This window comes from Megascapheus bottae, chromosome 9, assembly GCF_031878675.1.
Source record: "Megascapheus bottae isolate mThoBot1 chromosome 9, mThoBot2.hap1, whole genome shotgun sequence".
In the NCBI taxonomy this organism is placed as follows: Eukaryota; Metazoa; Chordata; class Mammalia; order Rodentia; family Geomyidae; genus Megascapheus; species Megascapheus bottae.
The window spans coordinates 66,022,744-66,041,994 of NC_143517.1; the positions used below are offsets into that span (position 1 = coordinate 66,022,744).

At 51.1% G+C, this 19,251-nt stretch overlaps 1 protein-coding gene across 1 annotated transcript in view; it reads right to left on the reverse strand.

Moving 5' to 3' along the window:
• Positions 1-2,840: 2,840 nt before the first annotated feature.
• Kcnk9 (potassium two pore domain channel subfamily K member 9) overlaps positions 2,841-19,251 on the reverse strand; it is a 41,000-nt gene continuing 24,589 nt past the window's right edge. The window contains exon 2 of the mRNA XM_090339456.1: positions 2,841-10,493. Coding sequence (XP_090195582.1) covers positions 9,598-10,493 — 896 coding nt within the window. The 3' untranslated portion in view covers positions 2,841-9,597. The remainder of the gene's footprint in view (positions 10,494-19,251) is intronic.

The window sequence follows — 19,251 nt, forward strand, 5'->3', positions numbered from 1 at the left end:
CACACGGAAATCACCAGTCTTGCCAGGTCCGGCATGGAATTGACCAAAGGCTCGGCATCTCCATGCCATGCCAGTCGAGGCTCTCATCCAAACATCCACCCACCCTCATGGGAAGGCAGACAGTTGCCAGGGGCGCAAGGCAAACCGTGCCATCCTCCAGGAATGTGTGTACTTCAGTCCCTAGGACAGGTCTTATCCAACTGTCCTGTTTTCCCTCCCCTGCCCTTCAGGAGAGTCCTGAAAACCAACACCCTTACACCTTACCACGCACCAACATTCAGCAATGTCAGAAATCAAAAGCAAAAAACAACACAAGAATCCAGTGACCCAAAGGTACCCAGTGAGTGAACATGAACACACACACACACACACACACACACACACACACCCCAAAGGAGAACAGAGAAGTCCATAGCCCCATGTCCCACCCCTCCCAGAATGAAGCTGTGTGAATAGACACCCACCATTTGACAACTATGAATCTGGCACTGATTCAAACTTAATTTCTATGCCTGGGTCTCAAGTGACAGGGCTTTCTTTTTCCTTTTTGATGTTAAGAGGCACAAAGATCCACCTATGGCTGGAATTAAAATTGTGCGGCTAAGAAGGGTTATCTGCAGTTTCTTGGCCTGCTAGGAATCGGCTAGAAATTCCTCTTCCTTGTTAAACACCATCGTGGTGTCACCCTGTCTGATGTCTCTGTCTCTCATCTTCTGTGTGTGTCTCACAGCAAACCCTGTTATCAATGTGCTCTCCTTACTAGGGGCAGCCACTCTCCCCATGGGAGTCGTTCCCAGTGGCACCCACATCCCCTAGCTCAGCACAGTGTCTGTTTGCTTTCTGAGAAGACAGAGGGTGGGCCAAGATGACCTCGGAGGGGCCTTCGTAACCCAGAACAAAATGCTATTTGTGGCCCGAATCAACAAATGTATAATTAGCCCTTGTCAGGAGTGTGCTCTCCTCTGGGAGCCATCAAAGGAGAGTGAAATCTTGGTAATTGTGGGTTCTGCCTCACTGGGCTCCCACTAACCACATCTTTATCTTTTCTGTCCAACTTCTAAAATGAAAGTCACTGAGGCATGTTCCAGTTCCCATCCCTGGGCCACCGGCCCTGCCCTGAGACCCTTGTGCACCTCGACGCCCTGTGGTCCTCTGGGCTCTCAGCCTGGACCTTCACCATGGAGTCCCCCACAGGGCCTCTTTGCTGCAGCCGGTCACCCCCACCTGATCTGTGGAACTACAGGACCAATGGATGAACCCACAGTCAATGCCACACAGAGAAAGAGACCCTGTGGCGTGCCGTGGCTACAGCTTCTCATCTTCTCGGGTAGGGAAAGGCAAGAATTCCCCGGGTCCCTCCCTCAGAGGACAGTGGGCTTTAGCTCTCTGGCAAATGCCCCCCACCCCCACCCCCACCGTTGTCCAAGCGTCTGGCTCCCTGAGGACTGACTTCTGGGGACATAGGAGCCGGTGGAGACCTGGTTCTTCAGTGAGAGGAAGTCCACACAATAAGTTGACCTGGAAGATGGAAAATCCCGGGAGAGAGAAGTTGGCCCACACATACAAGCCTGGTCCCATCTTGGAAGCCTTATACCTCTTCAGACCGCACCCCACCCCAGACACCAAAGTGCCAACAGCGTCCAGTGCAAGTGCGAGGACCCTGACTCACTAGACCAGCCCCTGGGAGACTCTCGCTTCTCAACCTGCCATTCCCGGTTTATAAAGACAGGAAGTGACTTGTCCAAGCCCTGTGGCCCCAATTGCACATGAGGAGGGAAGGGAGGCCAGCGCCAGATCTTAGCAACGGGCCCAGGAGCCCCACTGCCCACTTCTAATGGGCTGAGAGAAGCATGCTTGATACCTTCGGCTTTCCGAGCCAAGCTCAGGCTGAAGTTTACAAGACCCCCACCTCCAAATCAAGCATGGCTCTCTGGATGCTGAGGTTGCCCGTAAGTTGGGCCCCAAAGTGAGTGGGAACACATGAAAGATCATGGCTCCCAAATACATCTCTCTGAGCCTTGAACCAATTCCTTTCCTCCCACCACCATCCAGATTCCCTCCGCCCTGCGCTTCATCCTGCTGTTACTGTGGCCAATCAAGAGAGTGAATGGAAACCAAGCCCACCCTCAGGAGGCCCACCTGTGTGTCCCATGAAGCCCCCCGAAGCCGAGTCTCATCTGTATGTTCTGGAAGGCCAGTCACTCCAGAAGCTCCAGGATAGTTTTCCATCTTAATCCTTCTGGAATATTCCCACCCTTCCAGACCCTTCCTTTATACGTGAAGAAGGAAAGGAAAGCAAGATGGGAGGTGTGGTCCAAGATGACACCTTTGGGCACAGCCATCCTCTAGCTGTTCTCCCAGAAAGGGAAACATGTTGGGGTCACACACCAGTGCAGTGTGGGTCCAGTCAGAGCCCTTCATCCTGTGCGGGGGTCACCCAGGCTTGTGGTAGTCCTGTCCCCTGCCTTACACAGCCATGGCCCCTCACAGGCCCTCTAGCATGCTTGTGCTAGAGAACTCACTACCAAAGGTCCGACGTCCCTCCGCCGTCTGCTGAAGCTGAGGAGATGCCTGAGAACAAAGGTCTGCATGGTTAATCATGACACTCAAAGGTTTAGCCAGGACTTGGCTCCCATCCTGGCCTTCGTCCATGGTGCTTAGCACAGATTAGCCCATTTGAACCAAGTGAAGAAATTGACACATTCAGGGAATGCCCTTCCAGGCAGACATTCCTCTCCAGCACCCACCCATCTGGAAAACCTTTGCCCAGTACAAGCCCCCCCCCACCCCATGCAGGTTCCCTGGAGGCAATGTCCTCCCTCCCGCCCCTGAGGCATGCCTTTTATGTTGTCTTCTGTGGCCATCAGAGGACCTGGCCCGGCCCCTTCTCCATGCTCAAGGACAGGAACTCTGATGTCCAGACACTGGGATTGGAGGTCTATCTTCGCTACTTTTCTGAGCATTGTCTGTCTGTCCACATACCAAATGGACGTCCTGTGGCCACCCACATCCAGCAGGCAGAGCGTGGATGCAGTGGGCCAAGACTGCTTTATCTGAACAGCACTATGCCAGATGCAAATCTGGAGATCCAGTCATGGCAGGAACCTCCACAGAAGAAAGACCGCAAGGCCAGCTGCGGCCAGGCCCCGTGCTGGGCTGAGGCAAGGGACCGTGCAAGTGGAGGTAGGGAGGGGTTTCTTCCGGGAAGCAGAGACAGTACTAGCATGTGCGTGTCCCATGTGCCGCCTCCATGCCATCACACTGGGAGCTCAGCACCAATCTGTGCAGGAGGAGGTACTTATGCCCTCCCAAGCTGAAGGTACAGAGACTGAGGCTTGGAGGGGCAAAGCCACATCCACCTGTGAATGGCAGAGGTTGATCCCGGTGTGTAAGGTGCCAGGTCTGAGCAGCTTCCACTCCATATGCTGCTCTATGGGGTGAGAGAGGTGCAGGGAGGGGAGAGTGTATTCATGCCTCTCCAGGGGCCCAGAGACACAGGCATCAGCTGTGGTCCCTGGGGAACAGAATCCTGATCCAGTGCGGTGTTCCACGAAAATGGCACTGACTCAATCCAGTTTCAGAGACCACCTACTGAGGGGAAAATGATGACCCAAGTCTGAGGATGAACCAGCCCTTGCCTTGTGGGAAGCACCCATCTGGATCATGTACAGGACCTCAAATCACCCTGTGACGCCCTTGATGATGGTACTGTGTGCGCCCAGGTCTCGTGCTGCCCCCTCCCCTCTGTGACACACCCACACTCCCTGCCCTAAGATGGGGCTTCAGGTTTTCTTCTCAGTGTGTTCGTCCAGGAGAGAAACAAAGCTGCGGACAGCCAGAGGAGGGCATCATGAAGTCCAGGCAGGGAGGGGCAGAAGGGAGGGAGAGACTAGGAGAGGAAGAGCGTGAGGCTCCGTCTCCACCACCCTGGTGCCCAGGAACGGGGGGGAGGGGGTTCCTGTGAGGGCATGCTTCCTTCATCCAAAGGAAAGGTGACATCACCATGGCAGCCATACTTCCTGGGACCAGAACAGAAGGGACTGGGGCCCTAGAATTTGCCAGAGCACATATCTCAAAGACATGGGCCACAAATTATAGCCCTTGGTGGCCAGGGAACAACGGACCCCAGTTGTATGGCAGGGAAGGCGGGAAGGGTGCGTCAGTCATGGAGAAGCTGTGGGGACCAGGACAAGCACGTCTCTGTGCTTTCTGTCCCCGCATGTGTGTGGGGTGTTTGGCTGACGCTCCCCCGCGCGGTGGCGGTCCCCGGGAGAGGTCAGAAATCTGAAGCCTGCTTGGGCTGTGCATTGACACCCAGCATCCGTGGACGCCTCTCCTGACGATGCGGTTAGGTCCCCTAACAGAGGAAAACAACATTTAATATGACTTATTTATTCACAGTAAAAGCAGTAACCACAGAGGTCCCCAGAGAGACAAAACATCAAATGGCAGAAAATCATAGCTACACGACATCAACCACGTTATTTTCTTGCCAACAGTGAGTTCCTCTTCCTGAGGGAACAAGCAGACAGAAGCGGATCACGGGCATTCTACAAGACTAAGGGCCTGGACTCTTCAAAAATATCAATATCAGGAGACACACAGTGAGGGAGATGCCCTCAATTGGGGGGGAAGGGACTGGGAACAACAAGACAAGCAGGTGGGGGGCACACCATCTTGGATGGCATCTTAGATTCACAAACAAGCTCTGCAGGACATTGCTGGACGCTGGGGGAGTCGGCATACAGGGTCCTATCAGATAATAGTGTATGTGCGCTAAATTCTCGACTACGGTACTATTATGTGAGCATGGACTGTTCATGGTTGATATACAATGTATTCTTTGGCTGAACCATCTAAACATCGTGACGTCATCCTCCGACTACATCTGAGTGAAGGCTGAGGTTTCTGGCTAAGAAACATGAGGTGCATGGTGCTTTTTTCCCCCAGCTTCTCTGTACTGGAGCTTTGCTCAATAAAGTTGATGCGGGGAGGTGGGAAAAGGTGGTCATAGACTTTTTTTTTTTCTGAAGCAGCAGCCTCTAGCAAGATGTGGCCACAAGGGAACCACAGAAAGTGGATTTGTGCCTAGCACTTTGGGGAACGCAGAATGCACTGGACCTCAGTCCTTAGGACGCGGCTGCTCTTTGCCATCGTGGTGTCTCCCGCAAAATGATTTCTTTTGGCTTTCTCATTGGTGGCTCAACCTTCAAACACCCAGGCCAAAACGTCTTTTGTGGGTCAAGTTCATTCTCTGCCAAGTGCTCCTAAATTCCACCTATGCTGTCCTGTTGTGTGAAGGAGAAAGTTTCAGAGGCCCAGAAAGTGAAAAGACTTTCAGGAGCCCAGGGAGACAAGACACAAGAAGATGCCCCCTGACCCCCCCCTCTCTCCCCCTAACCACTGCCACCTAAGATGCTTGCTTCTATGTCCCACAAAGACTCTGACTCTGGATAAAGCACATTTTGGAAGTGCAAGCAGCAATACGCCACTTTCAGAACCAAGCCAGATTGCAGCGAGTATCATGCTGGCAGAAAGACTCCATTCCAGAGCACACCTCAGATCTTGCACCTCTGTAGGTGCCCTTAACAGGAATCTTAATTAAGGCTCATTATTTGTGAAAGAATATAATAGAAAGAAATGGGCCAGAAGCCTCTCGATGGTGGGTGATTGTTGTCCTCTCTCTCTCTCTCTCTCTCTCTCTCTCTCTCTCTCTCTCTCTCTCTCTCTCTCTCTCTTTCTCTCTCTCCCCTCAGAGAACAGACAAGTGAGCAGATCTGCTATGATCCTGCAGAATACAGGTGAAATCCTTCCGAGAGAGTGGTTCAAGTTAAAGTGTAAGGAGTTTGTTGGGCTTAAATACTGCTGTCTTGGTTTCAAGACAGTGGCTCAAGCAGAAGAAAATAGCCCCACAATGGAGCTACCCAAGAATCTCTAAGCCCAGAGAGGGTGGCTCATTCTGACATGAAAACATTCAACAGTCTAATGGCTGAGACAGCGCCTTCCACCTGGGAAGAGGCACCATCACAATCATAATGGGATGGTCTTCACAAGCAGCGAGCCCAGTGGCTCATTCACACCGATGCCCACCTCCTCCTGTCTTTGATGGAGTGGAGATGGAGATCACTTAGTTGATAAAAGTTCAAGTGTGTCAGAGATCTTAGTTAAGTATATACAAGGCATATTGACTTCTAGGAACTGCTTGGCAAGCCAAGGTCCAGCGATCCTAGCAGAATGTGGCTCAGCTTGAGCTCATTCCAACAGAGGCTAAATCCCACATGCACACAGGCTGGTGGAGTTCTCCTCCTTCGCTGAACAGGCCTAGTTCACTGGAGAAGGGGATCAGTGAACACCTGGCTAAAAGGAATTACCAAGCGCCCAAGGGAGGGGGAAAGGCCAGGGACAGACACACAACAAAGTCCAGCAACGGGGGATCTTTGGAAGGCTGTACACAATAGTAACAACACAAGCAGCCAGGACGACAGCAGAAAGATTAACAAGGCCTAAATTCTGGCCACGAAACTTCAGATACATGTCGGCCCTCCTGGACCACAATCTCAGAGATGAGGGAGCTCTGCCTGAGCTTCCAGGGCCCAGGGTTCCCTCTGTCTCCTGCTGGCTGTGTGATGGGCTCTCCACAGACAGCCCCCTCCTGCCTTACCAAGAGGGGAGTCCTGGGGCTTTCATTTCCCCAGCCCCTTGCCCCAAGAGCACTTCACCTAGATGAGCCCAGAGAATGCCGTGGCCAGGTCCCACGCTGAGAAACAGAGGGGCCGGCCACGGGGGCAAAAGATCCACTCCACAAGGGGCAAGCCAAGGTTCAACCTCCACTCCTCGCTAGGCGCTCTGATGCTGAACCTTTGAGAGAAGAAGTCTCGGTGCTCGGCCTTCAAAGGCTGAACAGCCAGCTGAGATGAGAAGAGCCAGGAGGACAACAGAACCAAGACAAGTGCAGGCTGCCTCAGTCAGGGGTGACCCATGAGGAGAAGACCCAGTCCTACAGCCAGGAAGAGCCAATTCAGTGGGAACTTAGAGAAGGTTTTCTAGATGTCCCTCCAAAGATGGCCCGCTCCCTGTCACCCGAAGCCTTTGAGCAGAATGGTCACCGCATGACCACTGTGCGGGGAACCAGCTGTGAAGGGAGGATGAGCCCCTGTAACTGACTGACTCCCCAGCCTAAGCCTGTGCCTGGGAGACACATAGAAGGCTCCCTCGTCAGAGGGCTAAGTCAGGGTACCTTGGTGTAGGCTAGTCGGTGTTTGGTTACTTCTGGGTCGGGACTGAGACAGCAGTCTCAGTTTGGGTGAGGACTGGCTCTGTGATGCCGAGCAGCCCTTTGGTTCTGTCGGCGCCTCTGCGCCGTGTGCAGAGCAGAAGTGATCACACACAGACCCCCCAGTTGAGGGCAAATCTTACAGATAGTCCAGGCAGCCCCTCCAAGGCAGAGAGTACAGCAAACGCGCACGCGCACATCCGCACGCCTGCGCCCTCCTAGAAGCTCTTCAGAGAAAACAATTCAAGATGAGCGATTTGCTTCTCTTTTCTGGACAGACTTGAGAGCCCTGCGGAGGGCAGTCCACAAAACAAACTCTCAAACAAGTGAACGGACCAAGACCTTGAAGTCTGATAGCTGTCAACTTTGGCCAAGAGAGTCTGAGGTCCACAGACTCCTTTTGAAGGTCCTGTGTCCTAGACGCAGGGGACATGTCAGCCCGGGGCAGCATTAGAGAGCATGCACGGCCTTTCAGAGGAGTCTTGAGTGCTCCTGAGTTCAGCCAAAGGCCCACATGCTTGGGACGGGCGGCTTTTGGGTGCTGTGTCCTTTTAAGAAATCCTGTAGACCAGTGAGCGGGCTCCTTCTGAGTAGTGCGGCCAAAACCCATTTTTCATCCAAGAGCCAGGAACTTCCAGTGTGTGAAGGAGTTGAGAGGATGAGTGAATGGGTGGTTTTAGAAATGGCAGGGATGAGGATGAACGAAATTATAGAGTCCCTCAGTGAGCAAGGAGGCCAAACTGTCCCTTATTTCCTGTCATCGTTAGGTCCTCCAATGTGCCATATTCTCTAGCCTAAACTGTCCCCTAAGAGATTAGTCAGTCTTCCCTTTGGGGGTCATTCCTACTTAGAGTGGGGAGAATCTCTCCACTACCCAGACAAAAATCATCCCCTGAGATTGACCACTTATCAGCCGGCTGTGGTGCAGCCTCTAAACTCTTCCTGAGACCAGTGTCCACCTTTACAGATCACATGCAATTAGACAATCTTTTTGAAATATGTATATAGATATAGTTATACATATATTTATATACATATAACGAGGAATGCCCTGTCACTCTGTTAGGAAAAGAAACCGCATCCACATACTAATGCCCACTCTCAGCCAAGCATTCCAAAACTATAACTCTTATAACTCTACAGCTGGACAGAATCGTCATCGTCGTTGTCGTCATCATCATCATCATCATCATCATCAATAAGAGGGAAATAATAAAATAGATACTCTGGGGTTCCAACGATTTTCCCATTTCCCCTGGCAATTTCAGCTGTGTGGAAAATCGTTGGAAGTAGGGATGATAAAAAATTCTTTAAATTCTCGAATAAATGAATACTAGGGGCTTTTCATTATTCTGTTGCTGCACTGCATGGCTGTGGACAGTGCATACCGTTTCACAAAGTGCACGCTTTTCATGTTCTTTAAAAAAAAAAAACTGGTAAGCTATCCAGTCACTCCCCTGGAAGGAAGTCCATAGAATTTAGAATCAAATATTTTGAATCTATGGTCATGACACCTCTAGAGTGAAGACGACTTAGGGAACCTACTTGATTTGGCAAGATAATAAATTTTTTTTTAAATGTGGGTTTGATTTGGAAGCAGCCTGCTGCAGGCTGCTCCAAAAACTATGGGAGAGGAGAGAGAAATGAGTACCTGATTCTTTCCATCTTGTCGCCCGACACCTCCCCACACACACACATACACAGAGCACACACTCCTGCACACGCAGCCACCCAGTCCTTTGGGAGGAAGAAAGTATTTAGGTCAGAGGCACCGCTAAGGGCGGGCGGTCAAAGGTTCCCAGCTCCGTGAGCAACGTGGGGCTGGGCATTCTCTCAGGTCTGTCTTGGTGCTTTTTGCTCTCACGTCTGTCCTATAGAAAAGCCACCCCGGAGAAGGTGACAGAGTGAGGAGGAAATGTAAGGCATACGTTGATGTGGACAAAGAAAGAAGGAAAGGAAGGAAGGAAGGAAAGAAAAAGAAAGAAAGAAAGAAAGAAAGAAAGAAAGAAAGAAAGAAAGAAAGAAAGAAGAAAGAGAAGGCAGGCAGGCAGGCGAGGCAACCCCCTCCACGGTCAGGAGTGACGTGCAGAGAGGCTGGCCTCCACTCCCCTCCGGACTGCTCTCCCTGGGCTGGAAAGGTGGAAAAGAAATGAGAACCCAGGGGAAAAGAAAAAGGAAAAAAAAAAAAACCAAGAGGAGGAGGGAGGGACAGGAATGGCGATGACTGTAATAAGGACAAAAGATAGTCATAACCACAAACCAGGAGGAACAGAAGGTCTGGCGATGGACTCACAGCGCGTGACTACGCCTTCCTTCCCAGCCCTCTAGATGGACTTGCGGCGGCGGCGGCGGCGGCGGGTCAGCTGCAGGTTGTCCGCGGCGAAGCTGACCAGGCCTGGGGACGCGGAGCTGGGCGGCGAGGGCCTCAGGCTGTTCCTCAGCGTGCTGGGCGACAGCTCTTCCACCCGGTAGGAGATGGACTGCACGGGCTGCTGCGCCAGCTTGGCCCGGCCGAAGCGCAGGGCTGGGCGGTAACAAGGGCAGGGGCAGAGGGCGCGGGACAGGACCCCGCCACCGCCGCCTCCACCGCCGCCGCCGCCCGCCTGGGCCCGGCGCCGCCGCCAGGGCCGGGCCTCGGGCGCCTCCTCGGCCACCTGGATGACCATGCTGGCCGGGGCGCCGGGCAGCGCCGCCGCCGCCGCGCCGCCCTCGCCGCCCGCGCCCACCTCGCCGGCCAGCGGGTCCTCGTCGTCATTCATGGTGAGGAAGCGCAGGACCACCAGGTTGAGGAAGGCCCCGATGACGGTGAGCCCCACCAGGATGTACATGAAGCTGAAGGCCACGTAGAAGGGTCGCCGCTGCAGCGCGCCCTGCGTCTGCAGAGCCACGTAGTCGCCGAAGCCGATGGTGGTGAGCGTGATGAAGCAGTAGTAGTAGGCGTGGAAGAAGCTCCACTCCTCGCACTGGGAGAAGGCGGCGGCGCCCAGGCACAGCGTGCCCATGCACGAGAAGAAGCCCACCGTGACCATGTTCTCCGTGGACACCTCGGTGTTGCGCATGCCGCAGCACTTCTTGATGCGCTTCAGCAGGTAGCGCACGAACGCGTTCATGCGCTCGCCCAGGCTCTGGAACATGACAAGCGTCAGCGGGATGCCCAGCACCGCGTAGAACATGCAGAAGGCCTTGCCCGCGTCCGTGCCCGGGGCGGCGTGTCCGTACCCTGCAGCGGGCGAGAAGGGAGGGGCGGGCGAGGTCAGCGGAGCGGGCGCCTGGCTGGGGATCACTCACCATGGGGTTTGGTTGGGGATCACTCACCATGGGGTTTTGCTTGGGATCACTCACCACAGGGTTTGGTTGGGATCACTTAGGATGGAGTTTGGTTGGGGATCACTCAGGATGGGATTTTGCTGGGGATCACTCACCATGGGGTTTGGCTGGGGATCACTCACCATGGGGTTTGGCTGGGGATCACTCACCGTGATGCTACCCTTTATATACACAAAGGGGTTGGGAAGCAATGGGCCCACGCAACCCATGGGGCCCCGTCCCTCCCTCTCCTCCACCTCCCCACCCCGGTGTGGGCTTCCATGTCCACATATGTACACTGCATTGTGCCACCAGTCACCCACTCTTCCTCTCTCCATTCGTCTCCAACCCCCCCCCCCTCAAAAAGAGCAGTGTGTTTTTGTCCACTGAGGATTGGGAAGGGGGGCGCGGTTCGGCTGAGGAGAGTGGGTGCACATAAAATCCACAGTCCAGAACATTCTGAATGCTTCCACACGCAGAACATTCCATGCCACAGAACTTTGTCGCATCTATAAAACTACATGGATGTAAATGAATTTCATACTAATCCTCAGATTCCATCCCCGAAGCATGTCAATATATGAGCACAAATGTTTCCCCAAGCATTTGGGGAAAGGGGTATTCAACCTGTACCTTAGCCTAGGGTCAAGCAAAGGAGATTCGGGCCAGAAATGTCACTTGTGATTTGACGTCGGAGCGGCCTGTGGCTTTTCAGGGATCTTAGAACAACACATGTGTAAACCACGAAAGTACAGAACCCGAGGGAGAATGAGAAATACACCCGCCATGGCTCATCATGGAGTGGATGTTTCAAGACTGACCCGTGCATCAGGCCCTGTGCCAATCCCTGCACACCCACCTCCATCACCACCCAGCCCTCTGGAAATGAGACGTGAGGATTCCACCACTGACGGGAAAAATCATCCCAAGACAACCCCACTTCTTCAGAGGCAGGTTTTAAGCTGCAGGCAGGTTTTCCATGACCAGGATGAGACTAAAGGTAAGACTGAATGAGGAGACGGGATGGCCGAGCGCGACATAAATGTCACGAATGCAAGAATTTCTACCTGTTTTGCTCATGTTGTATCACCCACACTAATTCATACGTAAAAGGTAAGACATGGCTCTAATAATAAAAATACACTTATACCACTGTGCAAATCTAGCCTTGATAGAAGTGAGGAAACGAACAACCCTCAGAAGGCCTAGGTGGGGTTTTGTGCGATCTGCCAAAAGGAATGCAGGACTCAGTAGATCATAACTGGAATTTTGGAATGGAAACTGTTCAGAAAAAAATAATAATCTAGATCATAAAGCATGTGGACCAAGGATTCGAAGCACTACCCTCGGTCTCCCATCAAGGAAGGCTTTCCTTGTATTCCCCTGAGTCCCATGCTCATGGCAATTTTGCTGACTTGGCTACCTTTGGTGCAGGAGAACTTCTGCCACACAGGTTCCTTTATCTGGCACACGGAATAACAATACACCCAAGTGAGTTGCAGTCAAAATCTGCTGAATCCAGAGAGCATCCAACCCAGGACCCAGGACCCAGGACACAGCAGAAACTTGGCGGGTCTGACTCTTCCACCTGACACGATCTGCTCTAGCCAACTAGCCTTATCTTGCCTTCTCTTATCATGTAAAGGATCTTATCATGTAAAGCTGTCTGTCTGTCTCTTTAGGAGGCCTTCTCACCTCATCATCTCTGTCCCTCCATTCCACCACCCAGCCAGCACTGAGCTCTGGCACCTCAGGAACCCTACAACCTTTACCCCCCCCCAAAAAAAAAGGAAAACAGCATGACCTAAGTTGGAGATAGGCTAGATAACATTAGATGAGGAAAAAGAAAAGGCTGAAAAGAAGAAGAAAGATGGGATGGGATGAATTAATTCACAATACCTGGAAGACCTGAGGATAATATCAACAGGGAACTCTGGGCTCTGGGCGCAGGGGCTCAGCCTGTCATCCTAGCTGCTCAGGAGGCTGAGATCTGAGGAGCGAGGTTCAAAGCCAGCCCAGGCACAAAAGGACCTGAGACCCTTATCTCCAATTAATATCTAGAAAACGGGAAGTGGGGCTTGGCTCAAGGGTAGGGCGGTAGCCTTGAGCTGAAGAACTCAAAGACAGTGCCAGGCCACGTTGAAGCCCTATGAATAATAATAATAATAATAATTAATATCAACAGGGATTCCAAGAGAAAAAGAGATACCTAATAAACAGGAAAAGGTAGAATAAAAATGGCCAAATTTATCAAATTAGCCAGTTCTGGTTCTAATGAAGTTACTGGATGAAATAAATATAGCCTTTTCTGAGCCCAAAGTCACTCACCAGGTACCAGGTGCACTCATCTCTACCTGTTCAGTAAAGAACAAATTTACCAAACCAGGAAAACAAAAGAAAGCCCCAAGCAGTACAAAGGAAACCATTCCTCTGGCAAACTGAAGAAAACCAAAGACAGACCCTCTGGAAATGGGCCAGAGGGAAGTGACTGCAGAACATGGTAGATTTCTGGTCCAAAACAATGAGAAGCAAAAAACAGTGGAGTCACACCTTCAGCAAAGAGAAAGACTATGGGCTCTGAATCCTGTATCCCAAGAAAATACTCCTCATGGTGTTGAAAAGTATAGTCATTTTCAGACTGGAAAAGCCAGAAGAATTCATTACAGAAGGTCCACATAGCCCAAAGACTGGAGGACGCTGTTGTGCCTAGAAGAAAGGACACCAGATGGAAACTTGGGGCTTCAAGAGAGAAGGAAGCTGAACGTAAACGCAGATGGGAGTCCCCCTTCGTCTCCACATAGCCCACCTGTGCGGCGGTCCGCAAGCCAGGTGGGCGATGGAGGGGGTGGGCAGAAATGTGGTGCCTCTATGCTCACAGTGCTGGCAGAGGGAATCAACAGTTTCCTGGGCCAAAATCTGTCACACCCCCAGCCCTGCAAGTGAAGGTCAGAAGCAGGCTGCCTCCACATGGCCTGGATGGCACCTGTATCACGTGCCTCAACACAGAGTCCACTTTTTGATTCAGAGGTTCGGTCCTGTATATTGTCCAAAATGCTTGGCAGACTTGGTTCTTTATTAAGTGCAAAAACGTTTTCCTTTTATGCTTTGTTACTAATTTCCAAAAGAAACCTTAGCTTTCTTTTAGTTGTATTTTCTGTCTTAAAGGGAATAACAGGGACATATATTTGTAAGTTCATTTTTGTGATGTAATCACATATTATATAAAACACATTTTACATATTATATGTTACATATATAAAACACATTTTACATATTATATGTTACATATAATATGCAGATTATAGGTTCTATATGATATGAAATATTATGTGTGGGGGCCGGGAGTTTGGCCTAGTGGTTAAAGTGCTTGCCTAGCATGCATGAAGACCCGGGTTCGATTCCTCGGTACCACATACATAGAAAAGAAAAAAAAAAAGAAATAGTATGTGTGTTATATATGGCATACAATATGACATATATTACATAGTATTTATATATCGTATATGATATGTAATATCTGTTATATAATATGCATGTATGTTATATGTGACATACAACACATTACATAATATATGCTATATACTCTAGCAGATCATGTGTCATATATAATATATAACATACATCATATGTATGGCTTAAAATATGTATATTTACTTGTATTTATTACCTAAAATATATGTATAGGAAGTGGAACTGTGCCTCAAGTGGTAAAGTGAGCCAAAAAGCTTGGGGACAGTACCCGTATCCTGAGTTCAACCCCTGGGACCGACACACACCCACGTGCACACACACACACACACACACACACACACACACACACCTATCTCTGCCAATATCTATGTATATTAATATGCAAGCTTGCATAAATATGTTTAAAATTCATTAATACAAAAGCTTACGTTAACATACATGTTTTTAAATGTACACCTATGAGATAAAAAATATATATATATATATATTTATGCAAGCTCCTAAACCCGGGTTTCTCTAGGAGTGGGCTTTCTGGGACTGACCGCCATATAACCTCGATGCACAGAGTACTCAAGTGCCACTGAGGCACGAGGGTGGCCAGAGTGTAACCTGAGCCCAAGACAGACACAGGGTGGACAGATGGCACACAGTTCAGCCACTCCCTTGCCAGCCCTCATTGTTGGCTTGAATTCACAAGCCTCCAACCATGTGACTGGAGAGAGCTGTACAGTATCCGCCCTCTGAAGAAGCTTGCTTTAGGAAGAGGCCCCTGGAAAAGTCAGCCACGGAGAGCTGGATGGGTGGAGGAGGTTGGAAATCCTAGCTGGCTATTCCCAAGCTCCTCGAGGGAGACACCCACAGCTGACCAGAGGTGCAAGGGCGCCCTCTGGCGGAAGCTCACTTGGCCCGCTACAGAATAGGGATGTCTAGATGCAAAATAGAGATGACACTGGGGCATCTGAAGGAATTCCTTCCTGGGGCAGAGGAAAGTCACTATACCTGTCCATCACCGAGCGCATGTGTGTGGTGCGTTTCTTCCCAGGACCTACTGTCACACGGTAGCCCTGTACCATCAATAAAATATAGGACAGGGATAACGAGGACGATTGCCGTGTTTTAAAACCACACCCAATGTGAGGAATGGAGGTAAAACAGTGCCCATCCTTAACACCTTGATTCTGCAGAGAAAGGCTGCCCTTGGCCAGGTAGCAGAATGGCCTCTCCCTTCCGAGGATGAGAAGGTGCTGTGTCCTAGCCACAGTGAAGTACCTTCCCAAACCCCCCAAGGCAGGGGCATTCCCCTCCCTTTTTCGTGTCTTTCCTGTCCTCTCAAGCCCTCCTAACCTCGCCCCTCCCCCCACCCTGCAAAAGAAAATTCCTTTCAAGAAAATGTGGAGAAACAGGTGATTTTTTTAAACATTGACTGCTACTGGAATATCTTTGGTAAAAGAAGCAAACCTAAAGTCTACTAGGGCTGAAGACCCATTCATTAAGTAGATTGTTTGTAATAGTAGTTTTAAACAAGTCAAAATGTTTCAAATTGCTGTTGTTTCCATTGGACTCTTTTAGGGCTGGTTCACCCAGTCTGTGACAGAAGCTCACATCAGAAGCTGGAAGACCTAGGTACTGGGACACCAGTGAGTCTGGCCACAGATCCCAGCCCCCCTCCCCAGCAGAAGATCCAGGAGCCACAGCCCCACTGAACCAATTCCGTAACTTTGTTGGGACCAGACCTGCCTCACCCAGCAAAATGGCCACCCCTCAGGACCCAACTTATCTGAAGGTAGATAGACTGTAAGGGGTGTGTGCAGCCATCATCACATCCCGGGTGAGGGGACCATGTCAGTGGACAAGTCTTCATCACGACAGTGTGCTGACATCAGTAGCAAGATGAATAGCTGGGGCAGAAACATAGCCCCTCAGGGCCCCAAGCTGAGTCCCTGCCTAGGGCTCTCGAGGCTCAACGTCTGAGAAGAGGGGGAAGATCCATCCATCCGTCCACATGGCTCCACCAGTGCCCCTCGGCCATGCTGGGAGAAGTGCCACAAACAGAAGCAACCCACAGAACCCTTTGAACCAAGGGCCTGCCCAGTGTTGGGCTGAGGAATGGCCCCCAGAGCCCAGAGAGCCCAGTGACTGCCTTCATAGTGTGGCTGAATCTCCAGGACCTGTCATGGACAGAGCTGGACCACGAGTGTGTCCTGTGCAAAGCGGGAGCAGATTGGCCCCCCAACATACAACCACATCAGCCAGGATGGACGGGCTCTGCTCTAGTCCTGACCAAAGCCCAGGCCCCAGAGGCAACAGGGACCCAGTGAACACCACGCCTGCTGCAGGTCGTAGGTGGGGTGGCCCTAGGAAAGCTGACCTCCAAGGAAGAGACAACACCACACTCGGCCAGAGCCCTGCATGGAGTGATGGAAAGGGCCAGGACTCAGTTTCCCCTCAGTCTCCTTGGAGTGATGTTGGTGCTGCTGGCGTGCATGGTAGAGGCTGGCAGGTACAAGTGCTAGCAGGAGAGTGTTGGGTCTACAGAAACCACCACCATGAGGCTAAATCACTCCATCTTCTCCCTTTCTCCTCAGAGCCCCTGGGTGGGGATAGGTCTCCCGGAGAGGGTGACCACAGTCCCTCGGTGGTGAGGGAGATGGAAAGCCCCTTGCCTGTCCCCTGTCCCTGTCAACTGTCCCTGAAATGCTCCTGTAGGAGGAGCTGCAGGACAAGCCAGGACAGTCCTATGGTTGGACATCTTTTTCACCCTTTTCTGACGAGATGGAAAGGAAACTCAATCTGAAGCTTGGGCCTGGCGTTCCTACTGGCCATGTGGCTATTAGCAAAATCACTGAGCCCCCTGACCTCAGTTTCCTCATCTGTACAAGAGAAAGGACCCCTGTCATCCTTGCCATGAGAAGTGCTGTGCAGAGCTGGCTTCTGAGCTCTCTGGAGTCCCACTCGTGGCTCCCTTCACTCCCAAACCACCCATGTGCTGCCATGCCCGCCAGCAAGGATGGAGCCGCCATTGCCAAAGGGACTCATGGTGGTCAAAATTACTCTGTAATGACAGGCACAGCCAGGGCAGAGCCAGCTGGGTGCCAGCTCACCTCCGCTTTGTCCCCACCGTGTGACCTTAGGCAAATCACACAGAAATCAAGACCCTGAAATCCAAAACCAGGAAAAAAAAATTTAAAGCCCAGCTGATTTAACCCTGATTAACACCCAGACTTCCCAACCATTTCTCTTTATTTTACATGCTATATTTTAGGTTTTTCCATTCTGGGATTTGCTAATTGGAAGAATAATATTGGCTCCTTGAGAAGAATCACAAAGTAAAAGTAAAAACAAAAAAAAACCAAATATGTCAAAGCAGGAATAATTCTTCACCATCTCTGAGCTCAGGACAAGGTGTTGTGAACATTTCTTGCTATTTCCAAAGTCCTTTTTCTAAATACACCTTGCACAGCTGAAAGCAAACTCCCCATAAACAGGTATGTCGCTTGCTTCTCCTACTTATAAGGAAATGCTTCTGCTATTTGATTGACAATACGAGCCCTTCTATAAACATTGTATTTAATTCTTCATTAACTTAAAGTACATGTGCCATCATTCTGTCGCCAAAACAGAGTAAATGGGAAATGTACTCTGATTTTTCTGTTGCTCATAACCACTTGTATTTCACTTGAGAAATCCTGGGCTGAGGCCCTGGCTTTTATTTTGAAAGGTAGTCTCCAAAAGGTCTGAGGTTCCTTCTTTCCAGTTTGAAAGCACCTGGGGCTTTCTGTTCTACTCCTACCCCCACTCTCTGCCACCCCAGAGCAGCTACCAGAGTGGAAAACTTGCAGCATCTGTGAGCAGTTCCTCGAAAGTCCAACACTGAACTCCCCAAGTCCCAGCTGTCCTACATCCAGAAACAGGACCCGAGGTGCACAAAGCCAGAGCAGGGCACAGGGTATGAGGATGTGCACAGAGCTCTCGTGCCCAGTGCTGGAATAACCCAGGTCTCCGTGGGAGGAAGGGACAAGCACAGTGCAGCCTGCCCCTAGAACAGACTGCCAGCTGCCAGAGGAGCGAACTACAGCCGGTATGAACTTCCAGAATGTTCTTCTCATTGAAAAAAAAAACACCAGACCTCAAGGATGTCATGATTCCGTTGTTAAGAAGTGTCCACAAGAGCCAAATCCATAGACAGAAATTAGGTTGGCAGTTGCCAGGGGCTGGCAGGAGAGGGAGGATGGAGAGGTCTGCTAATGGGGTTGGGGCCTGGGTTTGGCAGCAGGATGTGACACTACTTGCAAGAACTCATGATATTATGCAGGTGGAAATAGGGTGGATTTCTCAAAACCAAGGCATGACTGGGCAGACACTGACTGTCCCCCAGTACATGTCTTGGGTGGCCTCTCCTCCACTGCCTTGCCTACAATGGCTTTTCCTCCCTATCCTGAGGACATCCAGGGCCTTGGAAATGGCAAAATGGAAACTTCATGGTCAGAGCTGGCATGAGCAGGGGTGCTCAGGGGACAGCCCTGTGTCTTTGTCTCCCTAGAGTCCTAACCACAGCCCCTCCCCACCTTGGTGTGCTAGGGACTGCTTGATGTGTGCCTGCGAGAGCCTGGTTGGGTCCAAGAGGAACAGAAGACATGCAGCTAGGCCAGAGTAGACTTCAACAGCCCTGAACCCTGAGAATGAGAAGCTTTCCCCAAGGTGGCACTGGGAGGGGGGGTCCTACATCCCTGACAAGAAAGGCAGATCCCTTGCCATGCTTGGCAGCAAGGTCAACAGAAGAAACCCAGCAGCTGCCATTGCCCCACGAGCTGACACCAGACAGTCCCCCACTCAGGCTCCGAACACCCGCTGCTGGTGTGACGCTGCAGATCTCCTGCATGCTCTGGAATCATACGTGTGGTGGATAACAAATGCCAAGTGGAGACTCACCTATAGACTGTGACTTCCCCACTGCAGAGACAAGCACTTGCTTCTTCTACTGGGCTAGCTGACATCCTTTGAGCCTATGGACCCGTATGTACCTAAGATATAATCCACTCCTGGTCATCTCTATCCTGGGAACTCTTTGGGCTCCCACCTTGAGTCTCAAATGTTCTCATTGTCCATGCTTTAGGGAACTGGGGCACATGTCCCCAGCTTACAATGATTAAATGAGATGACATTACAGTCAAACACAATGAAAACTGTCCACTCAAGACAAC